General features: G+C 43.4%; 1 protein-coding gene across 4 annotated transcripts in view; it reads left to right on the top strand.

Moving 5' to 3' along the window:
- The first annotated feature begins 535 nt into the window (after positions 1-535).
- The window catches only part of LOC119176662 (ras-related protein Rab-31), a 32,393-nt gene continuing 9,090 nt past the window's right edge, over positions 536-23,838 (top strand). Inside the window, exons 1-7 of one of the 4 annotated variants that reach the window (XM_037428018.2) lie at positions 536-703; positions 963-1,042; positions 1,940-2,021; positions 3,003-3,074; positions 3,571-3,694; positions 4,354-4,446; positions 8,911-11,455. In XM_037428018.2, coding sequence (XP_037283915.1) covers positions 665-703; positions 963-1,042; positions 1,940-2,021; positions 3,003-3,074; positions 3,571-3,694; positions 4,354-4,446; positions 8,911-9,002 — 582 coding nt within the window. In that variant the 5' untranslated portion in view covers positions 536-664 and the 3' untranslated portion in view covers positions 9,003-11,455. Of the gene's footprint in view, positions 704-962; positions 1,043-1,939; positions 2,022-3,002; positions 3,075-3,570; positions 3,695-4,353; positions 4,447-8,910; positions 11,456-20,537; positions 23,181-23,838 lie in introns of those variants that run through there. The other 3 variants (XM_075877916.1, XM_037428019.2, XM_075877915.1) reach the window with 3 other exon arrangements.

The following is a 23,838-nucleotide window of genomic DNA, read 5'->3' as shown; positions in this document are numbered from 1 at the left end:
GCGACACCCTTCGCGCTAGCAGACGACTCTCGCTCTCCTAGCGCAAGGCGCGACTGCAGCGCTGCGGTGGCGGGTGCGGCGGCCGGCCGCCTTCTCCCTGGGCGCGGCGCGAGGAGTTGCGGAACTGAAAAAGTATCTATAAACGTTGGTCAGGGCCTCTCCTTACCTTTTCCTTCCTCCGTGTTTGGCGCAGTTTTCAGCGTCCATGCTTTCGCGTCTTTGGTTGACTTGGTCCCTTTTGGCTAGAAAAATACTTCAACATCTTCCATCTCATTTATTCAATTTTTTTCCACGTTTTTTTTTCTTTCTTCATGATCTCGCCACAGAACACGGAACAGTTTCTAGAACTAGTTCTAGAAACGTTGGGCCAAATGGTAGTATATATGTGTTCTGTGGTTAGAGTGACCCACGGAAGAAGGAAAGGTTTCCTTCCTCCGTGTGAACCCAACCACTACTGTGGTTGGGTTTACAACCACGATGGCCACGACCTCTAGTGCTAACAAAACACAGTAACAATTGTGTTGGCTCAATACTCACCACTATTACAGTTTTAGCAGAGTTCTCAGATGGCGCATCGATCGGTTGATTTGTCGGGGAGTTGTTCAGAGCTTTTTGAATTGATAATGATAAATCTCAACGACGGGCGACGGAGTCTGTGTCCACGATGAATACTACTACAGAAGTCAAAGTCTGCCTTCTTGGAGTAAGGGAGTGTCACGATATGTGAATTCTGTTGTTTATGTGTAAAGTGGAACTGCGCGAAAAGTCAGCTGTTGGCTGTTAGCGCGTAACCTGTTGCTAGATGCCATGTGATTTCTATGGTTATGACACATTTATGTGCTGGCCCGTACGCTACATACCTCGTAGTCCTGCATCATACCTGACTATTTATTAGTGTGCAGTGTTCCATTCTTTCTGAGAACCCGCTCAATGCTCATCGGGCGGGTTTCCTTGGCTTGCAGGACTCTGGCGTTGGGAAATCCAGTATCCTTCAGCGGTTTGTGTACAATACGTTTAATTCCAGTGCGGAGAGCACTATAGGGTGGGTATTCATTTGATAACGTGAGTCGCCCTTATTTGCTTAGTGTGCGATAATCGAATATCATTTTCTCCGAAGTTTCCCTGATACGTTTCGATGAACTGCTGAAAACATGCTGTTCGCGTAGTTGGCGCGATTTTTTGGTGTTTCGTAGTGTTCGCTTTGTATGCAGTTTCATTCATACTTTGTACCTAAGGTCACATTGCCAATCACGCTCAGTCCGTGCAATGCATAGGAAAAATAAAGGCAATAACGCACTAGTTTTCAGCTTAATTTATTGACGTATTTGTACGGTAACACATTTCATACGTTGTTAACACCGTAAAACTGCTGCGCAAATTATAATAATGCATCTGTCACACTGACAGTTTCACCTTTCTTAAAGTATATCTGTATCAAAATTTTGCCGCATGACTGAACAGCTTCTAAGGCAAGCATGCTTCAGAACAATCTAGCAGTGTTGATCTACATTTGTGCATGCTCAAATGTTCCTGTGTGACATATGCTGAATGTTCGGCCAAGAACCAATACGTGCCTTAATTGACTGATTTTATGTATAATGAATAAGTTTGCGATAATTTAGTTATGAAATAAGTTGCTATTCTTTTTCAGTTTCAGCACGTGATGACAAAACTTGCTTTTTGGCTTGTCAGTTTGCTGCTTTTAAAGGGAAGAGCAGGCATCATTACTGTCTTGCATCACAGTAGGGTGAACAGCCCCATGCGATGTGAAAACTGTGTGTGTGTATGTGTGTGTGTGTACTTTGAATAAGTGGTATGTGCATGGTAACTGAATACATAAGTTGCAGCCCACTACCAAATCTTTGAAATACCTTGTTTTATATGTGGGCCACTTGAAGTACATACTTCCATTTAATTCCATGGTATTGTTGGATTGTAGGGCATCATTTATGATGAAAAACCTGGTGTTGCATGACCGTACATTCAAGTTTAACATTTGGGACACTGCTGGCCAAGAAAGGGTATGCAATGTGTTTTTCATATGTCATTATGTTTTAAATGAACATATTCAAGTTGGATTTCTTTTTGTGTTGTAGACTTGTGGGGCACGCTGAGTTATATGACAAACTTTTAGGTGCTGTGGAAGCAACCGGTCACCATGGCGGGTCTGCACCAGGGTTCTGTTAGTGTTGTACAGCATGATATCCATTTTTGTCTTTAGTGCAAGAATATTCCATTATATGCTAACATAGAGGCGTAGCCAGAATTTTTTTTTGGGGGGGGGGAAACTTTTTAAAATGGTAATTTTTCACTCTGTTTGCCATGGTGGAAATTTTCGGGAAAGTGGGGGGCACAGGCCTGGTGTGCCACTCCCTGGCTATGCCCCTGTGCTGACACTTTGCACTTCTATGAGGAGAGCAGTGAGTCAAAGAGGACACTTGGGTATCTGCTGACTTGCCTTGCACCTCTTTAGTGCTGCCACTTGCTAGTAGATACGAAAGGTTTCTTAAAGTAAGAGAAACAAAAAGTTGCAAATAAAGTATAGTTAGCTCACAAATCATAATGTTCATGATGGTAGTTGTGTAAGATCCGCGATACTGGTTGTTACTGAGAGTGCATGTTGAATTTATTCTTGGCATGATTCAAGGGATATATTTTAAAGGTAAACATATTTTGTGAAATGATTGCGTGTACATTGCACTGCAATTTTAAAAAGTATGCTCTTTTTTATATCCCGCATTACTTTCCTGGTATGGATACTATCAGCATCTATTAAAAATATTATTATAGCACTCAATCATGATATTTTTGTTTTCCACGCAGTAAATGAATAATATTCCCAGTGAATTTGATTTTAGAGAGCTGCAATGGGAATAACAAATTGTTTTTATAAAGGATATCTTGAGCATTTTTATTTTGCATAGTTGTCTAACAAAACTTGCAAAAAATATAAAAAAAACAGATGTATTGTTTGTACGTCAAATGCTCACATTAATTTGCAGTATCGAGCTTTGGCGCCAATGTACTACCGAGGTGCGGCAGCTGCTGTCATTGTTTATGACATCACGTCCATGGTAACTATCCCAAGATTTCTTACATACGGGGCCTTGTTGTTTTGTTGTTGTTACACAGTCTTTTGGCTACTACTACTTTCTGCAGAAGACGTCAATCTTGTTGTAGAGTAGATGAGAAATTCACCATAGTCTAAGGAAATACCTGAACATTGCTGTTTGCTTTGAATGATATGTTCTTGTGCATCTGTGGAGCCATAGAGACACGGGCATGATTGTAGTAGCTGCTCTCGCATTCGGCTTTCTGTGGTTTGCAGTGTACCGTGTGAATAATCTGCACATTGAATAGGCAGATGCTGCATAGCATGCTGTCCTTGTGTTGCTCACTCTTACTGTCCATGATTGATGATTCAAATATTTTCAGCTATTACAGGTCCCACCAAATATTCCAAAGAACACACATACAAGCTAGTTCAGTCGCATCGTCATGCTCTCTGCTTGTGTTTTAGCATGTTTTGTGTGTGATCATATTGTCGCTGATTATATTTGTACATTTCAGGAGAGCTTTAATGCAGTGCAGAGTTGGGTGAGAGAGTTACAGCTTCATGGGGATCCAAACATCGCCTTGGGTATTGCAGGCAACAAGTGTGATTTGGACGATCATCGAGAAGTGAGTTTAGCAAGTGAGTTATCACCCCTCCATTTCATCATTTCTGTATGAGGACCTGTCTGCATGTACCATAATGGTTTAGCTTCTTAAAAATTTTATATCATTCACATAGTTGAATTATTGCATTGGTGATGGTTTGAATTTTCACATGATATAGAAAAAAAAAGGAAGCCACTAATGCAACTTCCTGAAATGTATTCCCGAACACAGTGATAAAAAACACTCATGTTTTGCTTGTTTTGCTGATAGTCCTTGCTTCTGTGACAGACTTAAAACTTTATATGCAAGCTGATTTAAGAACACCTTGCTCGATGTAATTTACTTCATCTGATTTTTTTTGCATCACTGTAGTCCAGCACCACAAGAAAAAAAGAATTACTCTTTTGTATCAAAACAATACTCTTTCAGGCGCTAGAGCACTGCTATTCACTCTAGGTTTTGCAGTTTTGGTGAAGTGTTACAGTGTCAGGATATCTCGTGCACAGATGGGGCAAAATAAATAGAATGCATCACTTTGTTTTGGCCAAAATGTATGGTAACGGCCTCTGTAGCATTTGGTGTGTGGGTTGTGGAAGTCTCTGCTGCCATTGCAGTTTGGAAAACAGTTCATTCTAATTAATTTTGTGAGAATTTATTGCATCTTCTTTTTTTTGTATGTGCCCCTGTCATCAGCTGGAGAGTCGTACGCCCATCAGCATGGTGCAGTTTTTGTTGAGACTAGTGCTCTTAAGGCTACCAACATCCAGGAGCTTTTCATGGGAATCGGTGAGTGAAAAAAAAATGTGTATATGAGAGCAAAAACACATCACACTTGTTGGAAGATATTGCCATTCTGTCAAGCTTTTTTATTAAAATGAGGTTCTTGCTTATAATGCATGGTTTGCTATCAGCAAACAAATCTTTCAGGAATCTTCTGAATAATCATTTATGTCTTCACCCATTTGCTGGGCAAGTTGAATCGGAGTGAACTGGAGGAATTACTTATCTCTGCTTTAGCCGTTTTTATCACCCCCGTGTGTAAAACACGATGTGCCGAGGGTTGTTATTGATTGGGACATTACAAAAAACACGACGGCCAGTAGTGCGTAACCAGGGGGAGGGGGGGCACATCGGGAACGTGCCCCTCCCCACCTCTGAAATTTTTCTTCGCCATGGCATATATAGCTCAAAATGACCTTTTGGATGTGACCCCCCCCCCCCCCCCGAATGTTTTTAAATTTCTGGCTACACCCGTGGCAACGACAAAAATCAATCGAGATAGTCCGTATAATTGCTATCCTATCGAGAACAAAATGGATGTTGCCTTCGAGTTGTCGTAGGCGTATGCATAAGGTACTCTGTGAGTTTTTTTTGTTTTTTTATGCACTGCTTTCTAGAGGAGACTGTAGAGGGGTTTTGGAGTATAGGGAGCTTGCCTGAACGGCGGCGACGCTGTGCACTTTGGGTAGGCAGCCATATTTTTGTCAGAGGCGGCCGGGGAGTGCAATAGCGCAGTCGTGTTTGCGAGCGTTGGCGTAGCTTGCAAGCGTGATCGAGTGTGAGCGCAATGCAAATTTAACTCCAAGAAGTATCGAGCACGATGTCAGCCTCTCCGGAACACTACACCACAGCACTGTGCCAGAAAGACCTCGAGTGGTACGAAGAAAAGACGAGAATTTTCTCCGTGTGGACCCATTCACACTTCGTGCGGGCGACTGTGTAAGTGACGTGGACTTGTGGCCACGCGTCGACAGCTCCGATATTCATGAATTTCTTGTTCCGACGACGAGTTTGAAAACCCGGGAGCAGATGCAGTCCAGAAAGGCCCTCGAGGGTCACAACTTTTTGAAGAGTGGCTGGTTGTGGGAGCCATGGGTGAAGAAATTCACCGCCGACACCATGATCGTCGTCACTCAAGTAAGAGGTCTTAAATTACTTGATTTTGCCATAAATGCTAATGTTTGTTTCTGGTCCGATTGAATTCTCAGTGTGTTCACAAGGCCCCCGTCGACGTCCTGTTCATGGGCAAGAGTGATGGCGAGATCCTTGCCGCTCACTGCACATGCATGGCCGGGAACAGCGAAGCCTGCTCGCATCCCACTGCGTTGTTATTCTATGTGGAGTACGACGCACGTACACGAGAAGAGCATTCTCAATTTTTTTAGCACGTCTTACTTGAGTGACGACGACCACGGTGTCAGCGGCGACTTTCTTCACTCACGGCTCCCGCCCACTCTTCAAAAAGTTGTGACCTTCGAGGGTCTTTCTGGACTTCATCTGCTTCCGGGTTTTCGAACTCGTTCTCGGAACGAGCAATTCATGAATATCGGAGCTGTCGATGCGTGGCCACAACTCCACTTACACAGTCGCCCGCACGAAGCGTGAATGGGTCTACTCGGAGCGAATTCTCGTGTCTTTTTCGTACCACTCGAGGTCTTTCTGGCACAGCGCTGTGGTGTAGTCGTCCGGTGAGACTGACATCGTGCTCAACACTTCCTGGAGTTAAATTTCCGCCGCGCTCGCACTCGATCGCGCTTGCAAGCTAAGGCAACCCTTGGAAACATGACTGCGCTGCTGCACTACTCGGCCGCCTCTGACAAAAAAATGGCTGCCTACCCAGAGTGCATAGCGTCGCCGCCGTTCATGCAAGCTCTCTATAGACAGAATGCCATAGCCACATAAAATACTGTTGCGAAAGGAAAATGAACTTTTTTAAATTGTGTAGTTTCAGCATAGAGATGAGTGCCGGAGGTGGTTGGCTTTCTGAGGCCAGCTGAATGATGTCATATTACGCCCAGTAGTCTAGTCAGTCGTGAAAAAAAAACAAAACAAAAAAAACTTTTTTTTATTCTTGAAGTCATCTTAGGAAAATGGACTTGGGGACTGTGTGAGTCTCTAGCGATGTACGTCACTGCGTTTGTCTACCATATCTGCTGATAACCACATAGGTGTATTTATATTGTTACTTCATGGTACACTTTTATTCAACCAGTATTCTGTTTATTTGCTACAGAAATAATCACTGAACAAGTTTTTTCAGAATGCTCAACAGCATGATGCCATTATTCTTGCATCGTCACCTGAAATAGGGTGTACTTCTAGGATGATTGGCTCCATGAAATTTGCAATGAATCTAAATATTTCTAGCTCTCACATGAGCGCCAGAATAATTTTTCATGCCCTTGAATGTAAATGTAACTTGCTTCTCCTCGAGGATTTGAAGTTAGCTGCTCCAGATTGCTCCAATATGGAAAATTTTGCTGCTCCGAAGTGCTTACAAATAGAAAATTTTGCTGCTCCGAAGTGCTTCAAAATGAAAATTTTTCTGCTCCAAAAACTGCTCAAAATTTGAAGACCTCGGTGGCATCACTGTATATGCGACCTTTTGTCTGACATAAGCATACAAGCAATACCAATGCTGCTGGAGACTGGCTGAAAAGGCTATCGCGACACTTCAAACCTGCGGTGGACTATAGTAAATATTTTTCGTAGGATAAATTTTCCCAGACTCCTAGCAACAGCTGTCTATTGAAAAGCTAGCATTAGTTTCTGGCAAATATTACTGCTAAACACTACCAAATTACGAAGCTGACGCTGTAATGCGATATTTGGCTTGCAAAGGTTCCTTTAATTATATAACTTTGATGTTACTGCAGCATAAGCACAAGGGGCACGTACTACTGTCAATTTCGCCAGCCCATTGCACTTTTCCAACAATATACACACATTGGTTCGCACAAAGGTCTGTAAAAAATCACTATGTTGCCGAAAGAGGCATATTCAAATTGATTTTGAAAGTTGAGAGGTTTGACTAACTACTTGAAAGTTCTGCGTGCACCAGAAACAAATTTAGCATGCTAAAATCAACAATCCAAAGCATTGATCACTGGTGATCGATATGAGTAGGCGTGGTAATAAAAGAGTTAGGAAAAGAATATTAGAATTGCTTTACCATAAAAAAATGCCACATATACATAAACTGTGGTAAGCTCGTATACTGCAGTGACTACCAAAAAAATTTTACAGAAGAGCTTACCCCACTTTCACTGATAATTGCATTCATTCTAGACATGAGTGCTTGTCTTTTCGTAGCAGCAAAAACCCAAGATGGTGACCTGTGGGGAACTTCAAGACATGGCTACAGTGGCTATTTAATCAGAAGAAAGCATGTGTGTTTTGAAGTTGTAAATGATACATTGTCACTGAAGCCAACGAATTACTCTTCCAAGTTGGGCAAAATAGAAGGTCAAAACATTCGTCGCCGATACTTGCACGGCGTAAACAGAGCATGGGCTCTCCAGTGCCTGCAAATTGGTTAAGAAAGTTCCTGTGCTCGCTGCCTTCCCATGCAACACTGCTCTAAACGAGTCATGACATGGTCACCCAACAATTGAGGGTTTTCTTGTACACGGGTGAAAACTGGACTGAAGGAGATTATTTCACTCTAAAATAAGCGGTAGAAGTCATTGGCTGTAAACTCTGCCCGCCGCCGGCGACTGCAATTTCTTCATGGCGTGCGTGACGTCAAAAGCCGAAGGAGCAGTGTCGTCGTCGGCTACCAAACAGCACCTTCTGCAACGGTCAGTGTTGAGAGAGTTGCTCACCACGTGGCCTGCAGTGGGTTGCAAGTGTTGCGGTGTGTTACCAGAACCATCACCATATGCGGCGACGACGTCACGTTCGTTGCGCATTTTGACTTTGACTCCATCGCCACCAGCTCAAGAAACGAAAAAAGCGTCGAAGGCTGTGAGAACCAAAATGCCAACAACCTCGCCGTTGTGGCAGACGTTGCCGATGGCTTTCCGCGATAAATAGCTTTATTTCAAGCATGTCGCGTTGGAAAGCGAGCTCGGGATACGGGGTCTGTCGACACTGCATTGGCGAGCAAGTGTTACTTAGCGCCGGGGAAATGGCAAAGCGTGTAGATTTTTGTTCACTAGCATACGTGCATGCACAACTATCGGTTCTGAACATAATAAATAAGTGGTTGTAGCAATGCTGCGTGTTGGGACCGTTCTTTTTCCATCGGTTGTTGCGTGCGGCATATGTAAATATAAGCCAAAGCAAATGGCATGTCAGTGCGGCACAAGAGTTACTGACAATATACATTTTTGCTGAATCTTTGCTTGAACTGTTGGTTCCAGTAAAAAAAAATAGCAAGTGTGACTCTCAACCAAGGCACTGCCTGTGAGGAGTTTCAACAAATATTTATCCGTAGTGGCAAACGGCATATGCATTGCACATTCACAGGACAATTTGGGACCTATGAAGTTGCTTGCTGCAAGTACCAGCGCTACATGGGTGACACGGCAGCATTGTTCCAACCCCTGGGACGCATTTAGTTCCAACACCTGGAACTCATTTACTTCCAGTGGCAAGTTGAACAACGCAGAAAAAGTTCGATTGCAAGGGCAGCTGAACATGGAACACGATCGTCGTCCAGAGTGCGGACCATGCAGCAACTCACCCAGCAAGCAGTTCGTGACATCACGTCTAGCGATTGCGCCAGTGTTGCCCGACTCTCAGGCCGCTCGCTTGTTTATAAAAATAATCGATTAAAAATTAACGGCTCGACCAAATTTTCTCAAATTTTCCAGCTTGTCTGGGGGCGTACTAGAATCAACGCACACAAAACAGATTATGGTTGAAAATTGGGTGTCATGACCCCTTAAAGGATTCAACAATTCTTTTTCTTTCTGTATTGAAATTCTGAAAGGTGAAGGACACATTTTTTCTCAGTGTGTGGTGCCACTTGATGACTTCAATTTTCCTGGTGACAGGTTAGTAGTGCATTGTGCAGTTACCAAATTACACCACAAGCATGGAAGCAGTTACTGCAGGCTTGTTTAATCGAGAGAATTCATTTTCGGCTGGGTTTTCTTTTAGGGACTGTTCATTGTCTCTGTGCATTATCTCGATCCCCATTAGTATTTCCTTTTGCACAAGTTATCGAACATTCTAGTCAATACCCCTGGAGGTCTCTTACTGTCCTCAGTTGGGTGAATATTTCGACTGATGCTGGCTGTTTGGGGAGGGGGCCTAACATATAATTTTCAAAATTTGGAAGTTTTAAAAGTGGTAATGGTGTGTGCTTGTGTGAAACTAGGCTCTTCCATGGGTGCTTTACATGAGGGCTTTAAGGTATTTGTAAAGTGTGTGAGTGATGACTACAGGATTTCAAAGGGAGGCTTTGTTACCATTAAAGGAGTACAGACACCTTTTTTTGAAGGCGAGTTTCTTCTGCCATGAAAATCTCCTGTATACAGAGATCACTCTGAGGAAGTGTGAAGCTCAGAAAATGCAGATATTTTATTTTGATGTTAAAGTGAAATTTTTCTTGGCGATCCTATTGATATCAACACAAGCTTGACGTAAGGCTACAGTACTAATTTCGGTAACTTCACGCAGCAGTCTGGCAAGTTGGGATGACATCAGGCACCAAAAAACAACAAATGGCAGCCTGGCTGCGCATCGCCTTCTCGGTCGTTTGCTCGCGGCGTGTGGTCGCTATCATCCAGTGAACCTGTGAGGCAAGCGAGCTGAGTGTAGAGTATTGTGCGTTCTCGTGAGTACAGGATATAGACTGCTCAGAGGGCAAGGGAGTGATTTGATCTGAATCTGTCACCATGGCACCCATATATATGTCACCTGTGAAGTCTTGCGCTAGTGAAACGGGGGATAGGTGCAAGTTCCACTGATTCCCGTCCCGGCGCTGAGACAAGCATGGGTAGACATTGTGCGCCACGGCCCAGGTGGAGACTGGACGTTGACCAAACAGAGTTTGCTCTGTTCACTACACTGCAAACGCTATTGACTTTTAGGACAACCGGAAGATGCCTGCACGAAATCGAGCAATAGACACAAAATTCTTACCATTCAACGTTCTCGATTCACATGGCGTCTTGTATGGCGTTATCGTTGTCTGGTGCCTCTTCTTCTGACGAGCTCGCAAGCGGGTTAAAAGTGAAATGGTTGGCAGGGTTGGCAAACTCAGCATCTTCTTCTCTACCATGGTCGTTACTGTCGTCAAGAGTCGCTTGACCAAAGTTCGTCTATCGTTGACGGTGCACAAGATGCTGCACGTGCGGCGTACAGCAGACGACAACTGAGCCGCGGGTGCCCGGTGATACGTCACAATAACTTGCGCATGCACATACCAACGCTTGGGGGCACTGTTCACACAACGTCGTGACGTCAGGGTACAGTAGAAACCGAAACTAGCTTTTAAAAACAGCTTGTAATAATTTTTCAGGGTGCACTCGCACTAACCGGTACATTTTCTAGGCTCTTGGGGCCTACCATTTGACGCAAAAAAACGATAACCGAAAAAATTTGTGTGAGTACTCCTTTAGCCTGAGGCATAAATATCAAAGTGTGGCCAAGCTGAATCTCGGCGGAAAGGTGAGCTAGTTTGCACTGGTTCATACTTACGCAATACGACATCTGTTAGAAAGGTATTCGACCTTTGGTGGAAGAAAAAAAAAACTGGCATAATTGGAGCGTTGGAAACCTAATCCTCCTGAACGTAGTCACTTTGGGACTCCACGCACTTCTCTCAGCAGTGCTGCCATTGTTGGAAGCATTCTGAGATTGCCTCTTTTGAAATGAATATTACCTCAGCTATTGTTGCTGTCAGAATGTCCTCCCTTGTCTAAAATTGCTCTTTTTTCAGTGTCCTATTGAGTTTGGGAAACAGCCAGAAGTTGCAGGGGGCCATATCAGGAGAGTAAGGAGCCTGTTGAACGACATAAGTCTTTTTGTTAAAAAAGTCTGAATTAAGTGTGGGGAATTCTATTTTTTTTTTTTTTTGGGAGCATTGTCGTGATGAATGCGCCAGTTTCTTGTTGACCCCAACTTGGGTCTCTTGCGCCGTGCAGCATCATGTAGGTGATGGAAGACATCTCTGTAGTACTCTTTAGTGATTGATTGACCCTGTGGTGCGTACTCATGGTGTACCATGCTGCAGGAGTCAAAGAAAGCACTCAGCATCACTTAGACGTTGCTGCGCACTTGACGGGCCTCCTTTGGTCTTGGCGATGTGGAATGCTTCCACTGTGACGACTGGGATTTGGTTTCTGGGTTGTACCTGTACACTCAAGACTCGTCACCAGTGATAATGGTGTTCATGAAGTTGAGGTCACTGCTTGTGAAATCCAGCATGTGCTGTGAGACTGCAACACGAAGTTGCTTTTGCCCCACCGTGAGCAGTTTCGGCACGAATGTTGCCGCAACACTCTTCATGGCCAAATATGTGGTCTGACTAGAATGTGCAGAGAAAGTGTTTATTCCCACCTCTTCCACAATCCCGGATAGTCAAACGAAGGGCCTGTATCACCACAGCATTCATTTCGGCAATGACTTGGTCATTTCGGCATGTTGATGGCCAACCAGAGCGTGGCTCGCTCTCCGCCTATGTGCGGCCGTCTTTGAACCAGTTATACCGCTCCTTAATCTGTGTGTGGCTCATAGCGTTGTCACCGAAAGCTGTCTTGATCTTCCAAAAGGTTTCCACTTGGCTGTCGCCCAGTTTCTACCAAAATTTGATGAAGTAGTGCGGCTCCAGTAGCTCCGTCATTTTCCTTGCAATGAAAAACCGGTGAGAGCACTGCACACTACTTTACTTAAACGGTGCATCTCAGCAACTGATGCTATTGGCAGGGGGGAAAAAATTCACGCATGCACACGAAGGTTTAAAGTCAGCTGATGCAAGCGCACTTGTTCGAAATTTATCAGGTGCTCGTAAAAAAAAAAAGAAGGTTGGATACTTTTCCAATAGACCTCATAAAAGTTCTAGGATGACAGCATTAAGAAAGAGCACAACAGGAGTGCTTTCTCGATACTGAAAGCTTCATTGCTTCTAAAGAAATTGTATTCGCAACTTCCAGGTACCGTGGCGCCACTGAACGGTGGCCGCCAGAAGCTCTGTTGAGATGATTGAAGTTTTGGACCTGCTTCAAACAGCAGATGTTGCTGCTTGTTTTTGCACATTTGTGGTCGTTTTGCAATGTTGTGAATGGCCTGGATATTACCGTAATCCTTTTGAGTTTCTCAACTTAAAGGGAAAGTAGAAAAACAGAAAAAGCCAAATGATTACACTACGAGCCCCGATGCTCGCAGCCTATATAGATCGTGAGGAAAAGTAAGCTTCCTGTTCAAATTAGCGCCCCAAAAAGCCGTGAGTGGTTAACAGGGTTAAATTTAGCAGGCAAACAACAAAGGACCGTGAATGTATGCAGCACCTATTTTGTGTACGAGTACAGCAGCTTCCAGTTTTCTTGCTTAGTTCCATCTGCTCTATGCGGTCGCTGTGTAAGCAGTACCAGAACTAAATTAGGATTGTGTTTCACCTCTAGAATAGAAGGAAAGGACTCATTTCAAAACGTTCATCGCATCATTGCACATCTGAGGCTTCTGTGAAGTGCCTCCATGACTCTTCACATCTACAGTGATTTGTGTTCAGTCCTGCATGCTGATGCCGCTTTTCTTTGTCGTTTGTTCCCTGCACCATCCTATTTTTTGTACTTTTCAAACACCGAAACATAGAATAGTAACGGGAATGTCACCTCTTAAACGTGAAAATTTCAATCGTCACTGTTTTAGTTCTATGCTTGTCGGATGAATCCTCTTGATATTCTGTTGTTCTTTTAATCAAGAAAGCACCCTGAAATTATATTACGGGTAATATGACATGCCTCAGTTAGTGCTTGCACTTCGGTATTGAAAAACAATTTTTTTCGTCTGCTTATTCTACTCGTGCTTTTAGGTGAGCTGAACAAGCTTTGTGCAGAATACAATGCAAGCAAAACTGTAAGATAAAGTGTGTCTCCAGAAACGTTTCTGACATTACTGCGAAATTTGTACTGAGGCTCCCATTATGAAACTTCCAGCATGACACCAGGCATTGCACGCGATTAAGCACAGCCAGCAATGTGAAGAGTGTACGTGTGTTCCTTATTTACAATTTTGTGCATATTTATCTACCCAATGTGCTACCCGGCATTTATTTACATAATATGGTATGTTAGCGCTCCCCTACTTTCTCAAAAAACATAAAGAGCCACCGAAGCACGAAGAATTGCACTCTTTGCCAAAAGTGTACTTTTTAATACTGTCTCTCTTGGGGTGATCATCTCGCCAACCGCCATGTTGGATGTACAGTTGTGCCACCTATAGGTCGTGAAAGTTGCAAATACATAAACCAGATTTTCTCCTATTATCTGTACATATCGTCATATCTGCCATATTTGGTCCCGTTTGCCTAAGAAGCAACTCTAGTTGAGGAGAGGGAAGGTATGCTTATACATCTGTATTTGCTCAGTCCATGGTACGCATGCTCGGGAAATAGGATAAAATCAAGTTTAGGTATATATTTTCTTTAGAAGCAATAAAGCTTTCAGTTGTCAGTAAGCACACGAGTTGTGCGCTTTCTTATCCCTGCCTTCCCAGCCTTTTATTACATAAGAATGTCCAAACATTGAACATGTAGATAAATATATAAAACAGATAAACTAATGACCACAGCATGGGCCTTAGCTCCTAAAGCAGGTAAACATCAGTGTTGAATACTGAAATCTGTGTGGAAGTTGCATTTTCCTTGATAAGTTGACTGCCATTGATGTGCAGTGGTGTATGCAACACTGTAATCATAGCCTGTAATTCCCCAAATAAATGGGATGTGTTGTATTGTTAGGTTTAAGGGTGCCAGTAAACTTGTTGGCTATCTCATAAGTTGTTTGAGGACAGCTCACTTTATAAGAAATTGGTTTTTAATAAATGCTTTTTATCCCATGAGGGAGTTGTAAGTGGGCTGAACTGTGCGATACATTGGATATTTGTTATGATACACTTCATATTGTGAGTATGCAGACATATCAAGGAGAAGCTTCAACTCCAAATCATCTGGTATTTTTTTGCATTGGGGAAGCTGATTTACTACATTTGTAACCAAGTTAAGATGATTGGTGGCGGCTCTTGAAAAGCCGCATATTGACGTTCCTGCATCTAAATACAAGATTCATTGAGTCTCTAGTGCTATGCACAGCCATGTGCTACTGTCCTATATCATGCATGCATTTGTAAGGAGCTTATTTGTATGGCAGAAATCCTTGCTGTCATATTAATCATATGATATATTCAATGGAATCTTTCATGCCTTTGTTCTCACAAGATTTGGCTGATGACGGTGAGGTGATATGATTACCATGGTGAGTAAAGGGGGAGTGGGTGAATATGACTGCTCCAGCTCATTACATATTCCAAGTTGTAAAGAAGCCATGTGTCAAGGGGCGTCATTCCTTGAGAGCGAAACAAGGTAGCATGACTTCGTACACACAAAAAAAAATTCATTATATCATTGGTACTTAGTATGTCAGTCTTGTGGCTCCATAAACCTCTATCACTACGGCATGCATACACACTATGGTTCTGGTGCAGAAAGCAGTCAGGTCCGCAGTTCGCTTACTAAATTAAATATTTTTGCTGTTCTTGAGATATTAAGGCTTTGTACCGTAACTGAAGCAGATAGCTATCTAAAAATAAAAATAAAAAATGAACAGAACTTTTTGCTAGTATTGAACTCCTCAGCAGGTGCGAGTATTGTAAACAAACACGCATAGTGCAGAGATCACGTTTTAGGGATCGTGTTTATGCAGTATGAAATGGATGTATGAAATAAAGTCATACTTGCAGAGAGGGCCACACAGCCTTTCTTTTGAGGGTGCCACACTTGGAACAAGAGTAAAGGCGGCACAAATGAAGGCCTTGTCTAATGTGCACTGCTTGGGGTGTTGTGGGCCATACCTATGTAGCTTCAGTTAATCTGCTGCGACATATGCCCTGGAAAGGCACTGTAAAGCAAGATAAGTAGAGAAAAATGAAGAAACCGTGGGGAAATTCACGTGACTGTAATGAAATCCCTCCACTTGTACACACTTGCTGGGGCTAACGGTTTGTGTGCATGCGTTGGCAGTGAATATCGCCTCCTGGCAGCATTATGACCACAGTTCAATTTAAATTAAGTCCTGCTGTAACAAACTATCACCTTTTTTTGCGTCCATGTTAAAACTGGTTGCATAAAGAGTGATATGGGGAGGGGGGCAGGGACTGCTCAACTAGGGCTTCTTGCCTTTTTTTTAAATTATGGTTTCATTATAACAACTGATTGACTGTCTGTATCAATAGTTAGACCAACTTTTTTTAATCATCTTGCCCTACTTAGCTCATGTGTTCGCATCCTAACATTGCTTGTGGCACAAACGTGAGGATGAATGGGAATTGTCAGTTTGTTGTCACTGTGAGCCGCTGTACATTGTGACAGCATTGACGATAACGTGGGCAGTGTTTCTTGTCTAAGTATTGGACTGACAAAAGGAAATTTATTTCAACAATTATCTTCACAGTGAAAAGTGTTTCCGAAATCGTGTAGGTTGATCTTGCCGCCTGTGTTGTCCTTCTCTTACACTGTATTGTAGTGGCAGCGCTGCACTAAAATTAGCACAACTCAAAATTAAAAATAATGATCCTTTGTTAATTAGCTAACAGATTACAGTTTATGAGCCATTTAAAGATGTTGTGCTGGAATAATGACAGAGAAAGCGTCTCCGTATCGGTAAAATCTTGTTTTGACCTTTAATTAAAGTAGATTACCCAGTTGTACAATTGTGGGTTAATGAAACGCACACAAAAAATGTCAAAGTGGAACAGCTTCTGCAAGGGATAACTTGAAGGCCAATCTGGCAATTTTTTCACCATGTAAAGGTTATTGTGTTTCTATGTTCCTGAGACACTCTTGTCACGGGCCCAATAGCAGAAATGCTGAGGAAACTTGAAAATAATTTTTAATAAGCAAGAAGGCCCAATAGCGAAACCTAAGCGAGTGCACTGTCTACACATGATGTACTACCGTATTTACTAGCGTAATGAACGCACTGGCATAATAAACGCAGCTCCGCTGCGGTGGTCTAGTGGCTAAGGTACTCGGCTACTGACCCGCAGGTCGCGGGATCGAATCCCAGCTGCGGCAGCTGCATTTCAGATGGAGGTGGAAATGTTGTAGGCCCTTGTGCTCAGATTTAGGTGCAGGTTAAAGAACCCCAGGTGGTCTAAATTTCTGGAGCACTCCATTACGGCATCTCTCGTAATCATATGGTGGTTTTGGGACGTTAGACCCCATAAATCAATCAATCATCATATCATATAATAAACACACCCCCAACTTCAGTCATAAAAATTTGAATTTTTTTCTCCTGCGTATTAAACGATTCCCTACATTCATCCGCTACAGTCCCGCCAACCGACACCTGGCTCCTTCTCACCCGTTGGATTTCTTGTTTTTTATTATTTTGCCGACTCCCCCCCCCCCCCCCCCCTGCCCGTTGCCGCATTGCTTTTCTTTCTATCTGTGTGTAGCACATCCCCCGCCGTCGTTTTTTTTTTTCTTTCTCTGTGCGCCACAGCGGAGTTCACAAATGGTGCGAGTGTAGAGACATCGCAGCTGATAAGCACACAGCGTGCGAAGGTCACGAAACTGCTCACGTCAACTGATGGTCGCTTCTTGCGATTACAAAACTTTAAAGCCCAACCACGTGCACGCAATTTTCTAGCGACGATGACAGGATTTGCTGTTGTGAAGGGTCATTCGTCCCTATCGTATTTCAGGTTGCTGTAAAACCAGAAAAGATCGCTTGTCGTCTAGAAAAGATCATGATGATTGCTGCAACATGATAGCACCCTCGATTCTCACTTTTGCTTTTAAGACGTCCCCCGCTACGCCACCGATTACCAAAGAGAGGGAAGACCACTCAACCCCTTGTCTATCCGGTTCCCTCTTGGCTGTGTGTCTCAAACACTTCCCACATACAGGGATTCATGCTGGGGCCGGGAAGTAAGAGACGCTACGACCTGTTCCTGTTTACTGATTTATTTAATTTATTACTAACTGCAAACATCGTACACCCGCGTACATCAACAACCACACAAAATTATAACACATGATTTAGGCACTCGCGACGTTCGACACAGGGCAGGCACATAAAGAAAGTAACTGCAACAATACAAGGGTATGCATATATAAAGAAAACACACGACGACACAAATGATGAAGTTATCAATGAACAAAACCACGCAATGTCTCAACGCGCCACCTCCCTTCCCCTAAAGCTAATCTAAATAAGGTGCATAAAGTCCGTCTCACGAAAGGTCCATGTTGACGGGGGCCTTGGAGCTGGCTGTTCGAGTCGGGGCTCAGGGCTTCTTCCTGGGGTCATTGTCCAATTCGTCGGCGTCTTCATCGTCTTCGTCATCGTCGTCTTTGTCGTGCCTCTCAGTGATTTCTATCTTAGTCCTCTTTCGTAATGCTCCATCGACTCGCCTCCTATCCCTAGCTTTCATTCCTCATCGTACCGTCCTTGCCCCAGTCATCATCTCATCGCTATCTCTTCGCACCGTTATCTTCCTTTTCCATTCCGTCTCTCTACCATCTCGAGCTCATCGTATCTCTGACCCCCCTCGTATCGTCTGGTAGTCCCTTTTTGTAGGACCCGACTCCGCCCCTCCGTTGCACCTAGCCAATTGCCACTGTTGACACGACACATTTCTCTGTCAGTCGGAGTGTATCATTTTCAACGGCCGCCCCCGCGGCCCACACCAGTAGAAAACCCTCTCCCAAACAAAGCCCAGCAAATAACAATGTACAAACTCAAGCCTCAGAGAGAGAGATGGGCGAGCTGTCCCAAGACACTTTAATTACGGGCGAACAATGGTCCCGATGCTCCTGACAAAGTGCGTCGTCTGTGATGGCCAACGTTCGGAGTTTGCAGTGTTGTGCCAAAATGTTTTCAGCCAAACCAATTGCCCCGGTTCCTGGTACTCGATGAGCCGATGTCCAGAACGAGTCTCGACGTTTTCATGCAGCTCGGTGTCTCCCGCGAAATTCTCCGCAGCCGCCGCTTCTTCGTCATTCAACGCCGCGGGTGGCCATCCGCGCAGAACGCAGTAATGAGCCCTGGAGCCACGGAGGCTGACGGAAAGTCAGGCCGGACCCGGCACAGGCGCTGCAGCGGGGTCGCATTCCCCGAACCAACAAAAGGTGCTCTGCTGCCCTCCCATGCCACAAATCTGAAGGGTGCACGCGGATTATTGCCACCGTACACCCTACACCGTGTCTTTAGACAACAAGGCGCCGCCCGGTCCTCGTGTTTGTGAGAACAGTAGAAATAATCCTTCCAGGTACTCCACTCCGGAATGCCCATTCGTTACACCGAAGGTTTTCTTTTCCTTTTTTTTAATGCGTGGGTTTAAGAAACGAGCATAAACATCTTGAAAGGACCGGGGTTCAGTCCGTGTTTGTGGGGACGTCACACTTTGCTTGTTATCCGCGCGTACAGGAACTTCTCAAGTTGAAGCGAGGTGGCAGCCGTATTTTGTCATTAATCTTGCTATCGATGCCCCGCCGCGGTGGTCTGGTGGCTAAGGTACTCGGTTGCTGACCCGCAGGTCGCGGGCTCGATTCCCGGCTGCGGCGGCTGCATTTCCGATGGAGGCGGAAATGTTGTAGGCCCGTGTACTCAGATTTGGGTGCACGTTAAAGAACCCCAGGTGGTCAAAATTTCCGGAGCCCTCCACTACGGCGTCTCTCATAATCAAATGGTGGTTTTGGGACGTTAAACCCCACAAATCAATCAATCAATCTTGCTATCGATGGTTTGTTTTGATGCTTTGGGGCTAGCTTTGCAATGTTGGTTACTTGCTACAATGTTAATGGCGTCATCACGGTTGTCGTATGAGGTTGCCGTGAAGTTGGCAAAGTGTGTTGTACCGCACGCTTTTGGGCGCCCCTGGAGATCACAGCAGATACCACTGTTGTGGTTAAATGATTACGAGAAAAGATAGCCGCAAAACGCTTTTATGGCATGTGCGGGCGGCCCAAGGACAGCTTGCAGAAGATAGCGCCATCAACCACCAACGATAAGTAAAGTGCAACAAAGATGCTGTTTCCAAACAATGTATGCTTGTGTCGATCGCGAAAGGCTCAGTGACCCAACTTTTTTTTCCATCACCACATTTTTTGCTCCTCTCGAAAGAGTTTTCATTAAACTTACTCCGCACGATAAACGCACCCCCCAAATTTGCTCCAATTTTTCGAGAAAAAAAAAAGTGCGTTCATTACAGAAGTAAATATGATATTTGGTAAGAACCGGAAGTCGTATACTGGTCCCGCTGGTGCGAAATATGAAAACTGTGAAAGCCAGACCAGCGAAGTGCCGGCCAAACACTACAGAGGGAGGAAGAGGATTTTCCACGGCAAACAGCGCTGCCGTCACCTTGTGGCCAGCATAATAAACGCTGTAGTGATACCATCGGCTGCGTCACTTTCGTTGACATGCCAAACATGAGGTCACACAGGCAGTGTTGCCAATAATTCTGGCAAGCAGGTGAGCGTTTTGAGGCAATCTTTAAAATTTATTTCCAAACAATCAGCACGTCTCTTATGCCTGTAATTTGGCATGAATGATGGAAATGTGCAAAGGAACATACCCAGGAAATTTTATTACAATTTATCGACCTCGAAAAAATTGCTGGAGTTGGCCTTTAAGAGCACAGACTCTCATTGGTAATTAGGTGGTCGCAAGAAGATTATTTGAGCCCCACACTAAATGTGTCAAGCGATATCAGGCTGACCCCCCCCCCCCCCCCAATCAGGAGTGTATCAGCAAAAGGTAAAACTAAACGTAGTTTAAATAGCCTTAACTAGTTTGTATTTCTGTTTTTCCATAACTGTACATCTATTAGTTGTTGCCAACAGTAAGACTTCTTTTTCGGGTGTCTGTTACTTACTAAACTTGTCACCTTTTTCTTTTTCTTTTCCTGAAAAATAAAAGCCATGAAGGTGCCAATAGCCCAAGGAGTACGGCAACCTGAACTGAAGCTTAACCTCAAAAAGAATGCGAACAAGAAGTGCTGCTGAGGATTGAAGCCACAGACTTTGGTGCAGGATATATGAACTGGCCTTATTTGCCATATGGCATATAGCCTTGCTCCCTTTGCTTGAAGCTTGCCACAAGCCTGTGTACTTTGTAATGTGAGGCTGAACATGTCCATGCTGTTGGGAGTGTAAAGCACATTTGGTCATTGCACTTGGCAGTGCTCTTTGTTCTGTGATTTGTAGTCTAATGATGCAACTGCACACTTGTTGTCTTTCACCCAAACTTTTTGTAATTTATCCTAGTACCAAGCACAGTTAGCACTTTACCCAGCAATAGGAAGGTGTAATATGGGGTTTTGCACAGCCATGTAAACGATGCTGTATTGCATACGATGCTGTATTGCATACAATGCTGTATTACATACGATGCTGTATGCAAGAGGCTGTATATCATAAACACTCCTGTGAGAAATCATTCCTTTTGTTTTATTAAGCACCAGTCATAAATATGTGTTTATCAATGACACGGAGGGCATACAGCCAAGGAAAAGAAAATATTTCAGATTCGTGAATGGAAGTGCCTAAAATTGTTACTTCTTGTTGAACAACATGTTTCATAGCAAGCTCAAAATGTTTGCATTGTTTTTGACCTGTGGTAAGCAGTGCTTTCTCATTTGAGAAGTGCAGTTACGCCACTTAACTGGCAAGTGCTCCTTATTGCTTGGTTTTATTTCCTTTTTAATGAGTGATATAATCTTTATTTGCTCCTAAAGAAGACTCATTGCTGTTGTTCACGTGGCTTCGGCATGCATGTTGCTTTGTGCAGTGGTGTAGAGGGCTTGATTTTTTTTTAACATGTATATTCGACATGTGTGAATAGCAATGTAAACCTTAGTGAACACTTTTTCACCGTGTTATAGCAACAGACTGCGGTTTGCTCAAACTGTTCAAGGGTTTATCTTTAAACTCAGATGATACATTATCTCTAGTTTTATTTATAAATGTGTTTTATGCTTTTCATTTAATGGATAGACTGTGCTATTGTGGATCACTTTGCTTGTAGACTGTGTCATAATAGCAAAAGTTTATTGTGTGTATGTGATGTGTGTGTATTCACCTGGCTTTTATCTGTTTGAATGTTTTTTAGGGCCGCTGTACGCACAATGTATGCAGGATATTCTTTTGTAATGTTTGAAACATCTTTATTTACTGTCGCACTTTCTATTTGACTCAAATAACTTGAAGAAAAATTTAGAAGCGCTTGTCAGTAATGCTCTAATCATTGGACTGAACTAACTTTTTGGGGTGATTATTAAGGCTCTTTAAATTGAGCGGTTTATAAGCTCAATTGTTTGTTTCCTGAGTGTCACTCTACAATGACAAAAGCACTTTCATTACTTAATGTCTTAAGAATGTGCCATAAAAAACTAGCTTTCACGTACAAGACTGTAACCACATATACCATTAGTACATTCTGAACTTACACCTTAGTATAAACAGAAATACTGGCTTGTGAGACAAGTGTGTGCATATTTCTTTGAGGAACCCGTGTCACTCAATCAAACAACAATCTTGCAAATGATTTAATGTGCACTGTTAAATATTTCATGCAAACGCTATCAAAAGCAGGGTCTCAGTGCCTGTTGCATTGCATTACTTAGCTTCACATTCCTGGTTATGCCCCTGGCTACAACTGCTACATACTGACGGGTTCGAGTGCAAAAATTCCTGTGACCTTCACACAGTCTAGAAGGTCAGGTGGGCTGACATTAATCTGAAGCTATTCAGTGATGTCTTATATAGCACCTTGTGTGGATTGAGGCATTGAACCTCGCTGTTTAATTTATATTCAACAAATTTCACAGCCATGAAAAAGTCTTTGGTCTTGTATTAACTTGAATTAGATACTAACCTAATGCTAATGATAATCTTTCTCTGCCTGTACACTCTTTGTGTGTTCCTTGCTAAATGCTTTGCTTCAACACCACAGGATGTGAAGTTTGTGCAATCTTTACAATGGCTGCTCGAGCAGCCATTGTAACATGATTGTATTTCTACAAATAGAAATATTATGTTGCATTATATATAGGGAGCATTTTCTGTCGTTGTTATAAAACTGTAGTGTTGAAACAATTGACAAAATCGAGAGTCATTAAGCTATTTTGAGGAGCTGTGCTAGATGTTGTGGAGCAGTGTAAATAATTTTGGCCACGTGGGGTTTAGTTTTGCATGACCGGAACTCTATACGAGAGTATTTTTGCATTCAGTCTCTACTAGAATGTTGCCATTATGGTCAGGTTTAGAAAACTGACCATGCCATTGAAAGGGGTGCAAAATATCAAGCTAGCTTTACTGTTTTTTTTTTTTTTACTGAGCTATGTTTTGAACTGGTGGGTTAAAGTAATTACATCATTTGTCTCTGGATAATTCATACTGCTGGCCATTTAAAGTGATAATGGTTAGGTCCTGTTTTCAAGCCAGTGGCAAAGTGGAAAATATATTGTTACGTGCACAGTAGTCAAACATAGAGGAGAAAGTAAGAGCTGTAGCTGGTGGTCTCATGTTGGGCAGTATTAAAGGCTTTCCTGATGAATGATAAGATGTCACAGTTCCTATGATTGAACACAACGTACATCGAAAGCATGTTCACCAGTGTCCAATTCGTTCATTTAGAAAGGCCATTCGTCTGCAGATGATGAGGTGTAGAGTGTCTCGGTTCCTTGCCACACATACAGGAGTTGTTCTCCAGGAGTTGTACCCAGTGAAAGCAAGGTGCATGGCTGCAACACATGATTTCATGTTGACATTGATAGTTTGCCTCAAGAAGGGGAACGAAAGCAGGGTAAATGACTGCAACACATGGTTTTATGTGGACATTTATAATTTGCAGGCAGTGTTCAGTGAATGTGGTCTCGAGATTCCGATTGTCGGAGAGCTGTGGCTCGGCCTCCTCAAGTTTTATGCGGAAGAGTTCAACCTGCAAGAGCATGTCGTGAGCATCTGACAGAAGGCCCTTCTGATAAGGTTTGAGAAGCGATGGAAGTTGGTTCATTGCAGTTGAAGATTCTTTCAAGCTTGAAAGGGACCTCAGCAAATGCATGACGAAGACCAATCATGAAGACACTGACTTAAGGAATCTCACATTTTGAGAAGCTCGTTCAAAGGCCGCCTGCTCCGTATGCCACATTTCTTGTGTACTCATTCGATGCCCAAACTTTCCTGGAGGGGTGCCCCTGAAAGATGGATGCTGCCACATC

Source organism: Rhipicephalus microplus, chromosome X, assembly GCF_043290135.1.
Source record: "Rhipicephalus microplus isolate Deutch F79 chromosome X, USDA_Rmic, whole genome shotgun sequence".
Lineage (NCBI taxonomy): Eukaryota > Metazoa > Arthropoda > Arachnida > Ixodida > Ixodidae > Rhipicephalus > Rhipicephalus microplus.
Note: the sequence above shows the minus strand (reverse complement) of the source record. Positions and strands in the feature narration are given on the sequence as shown.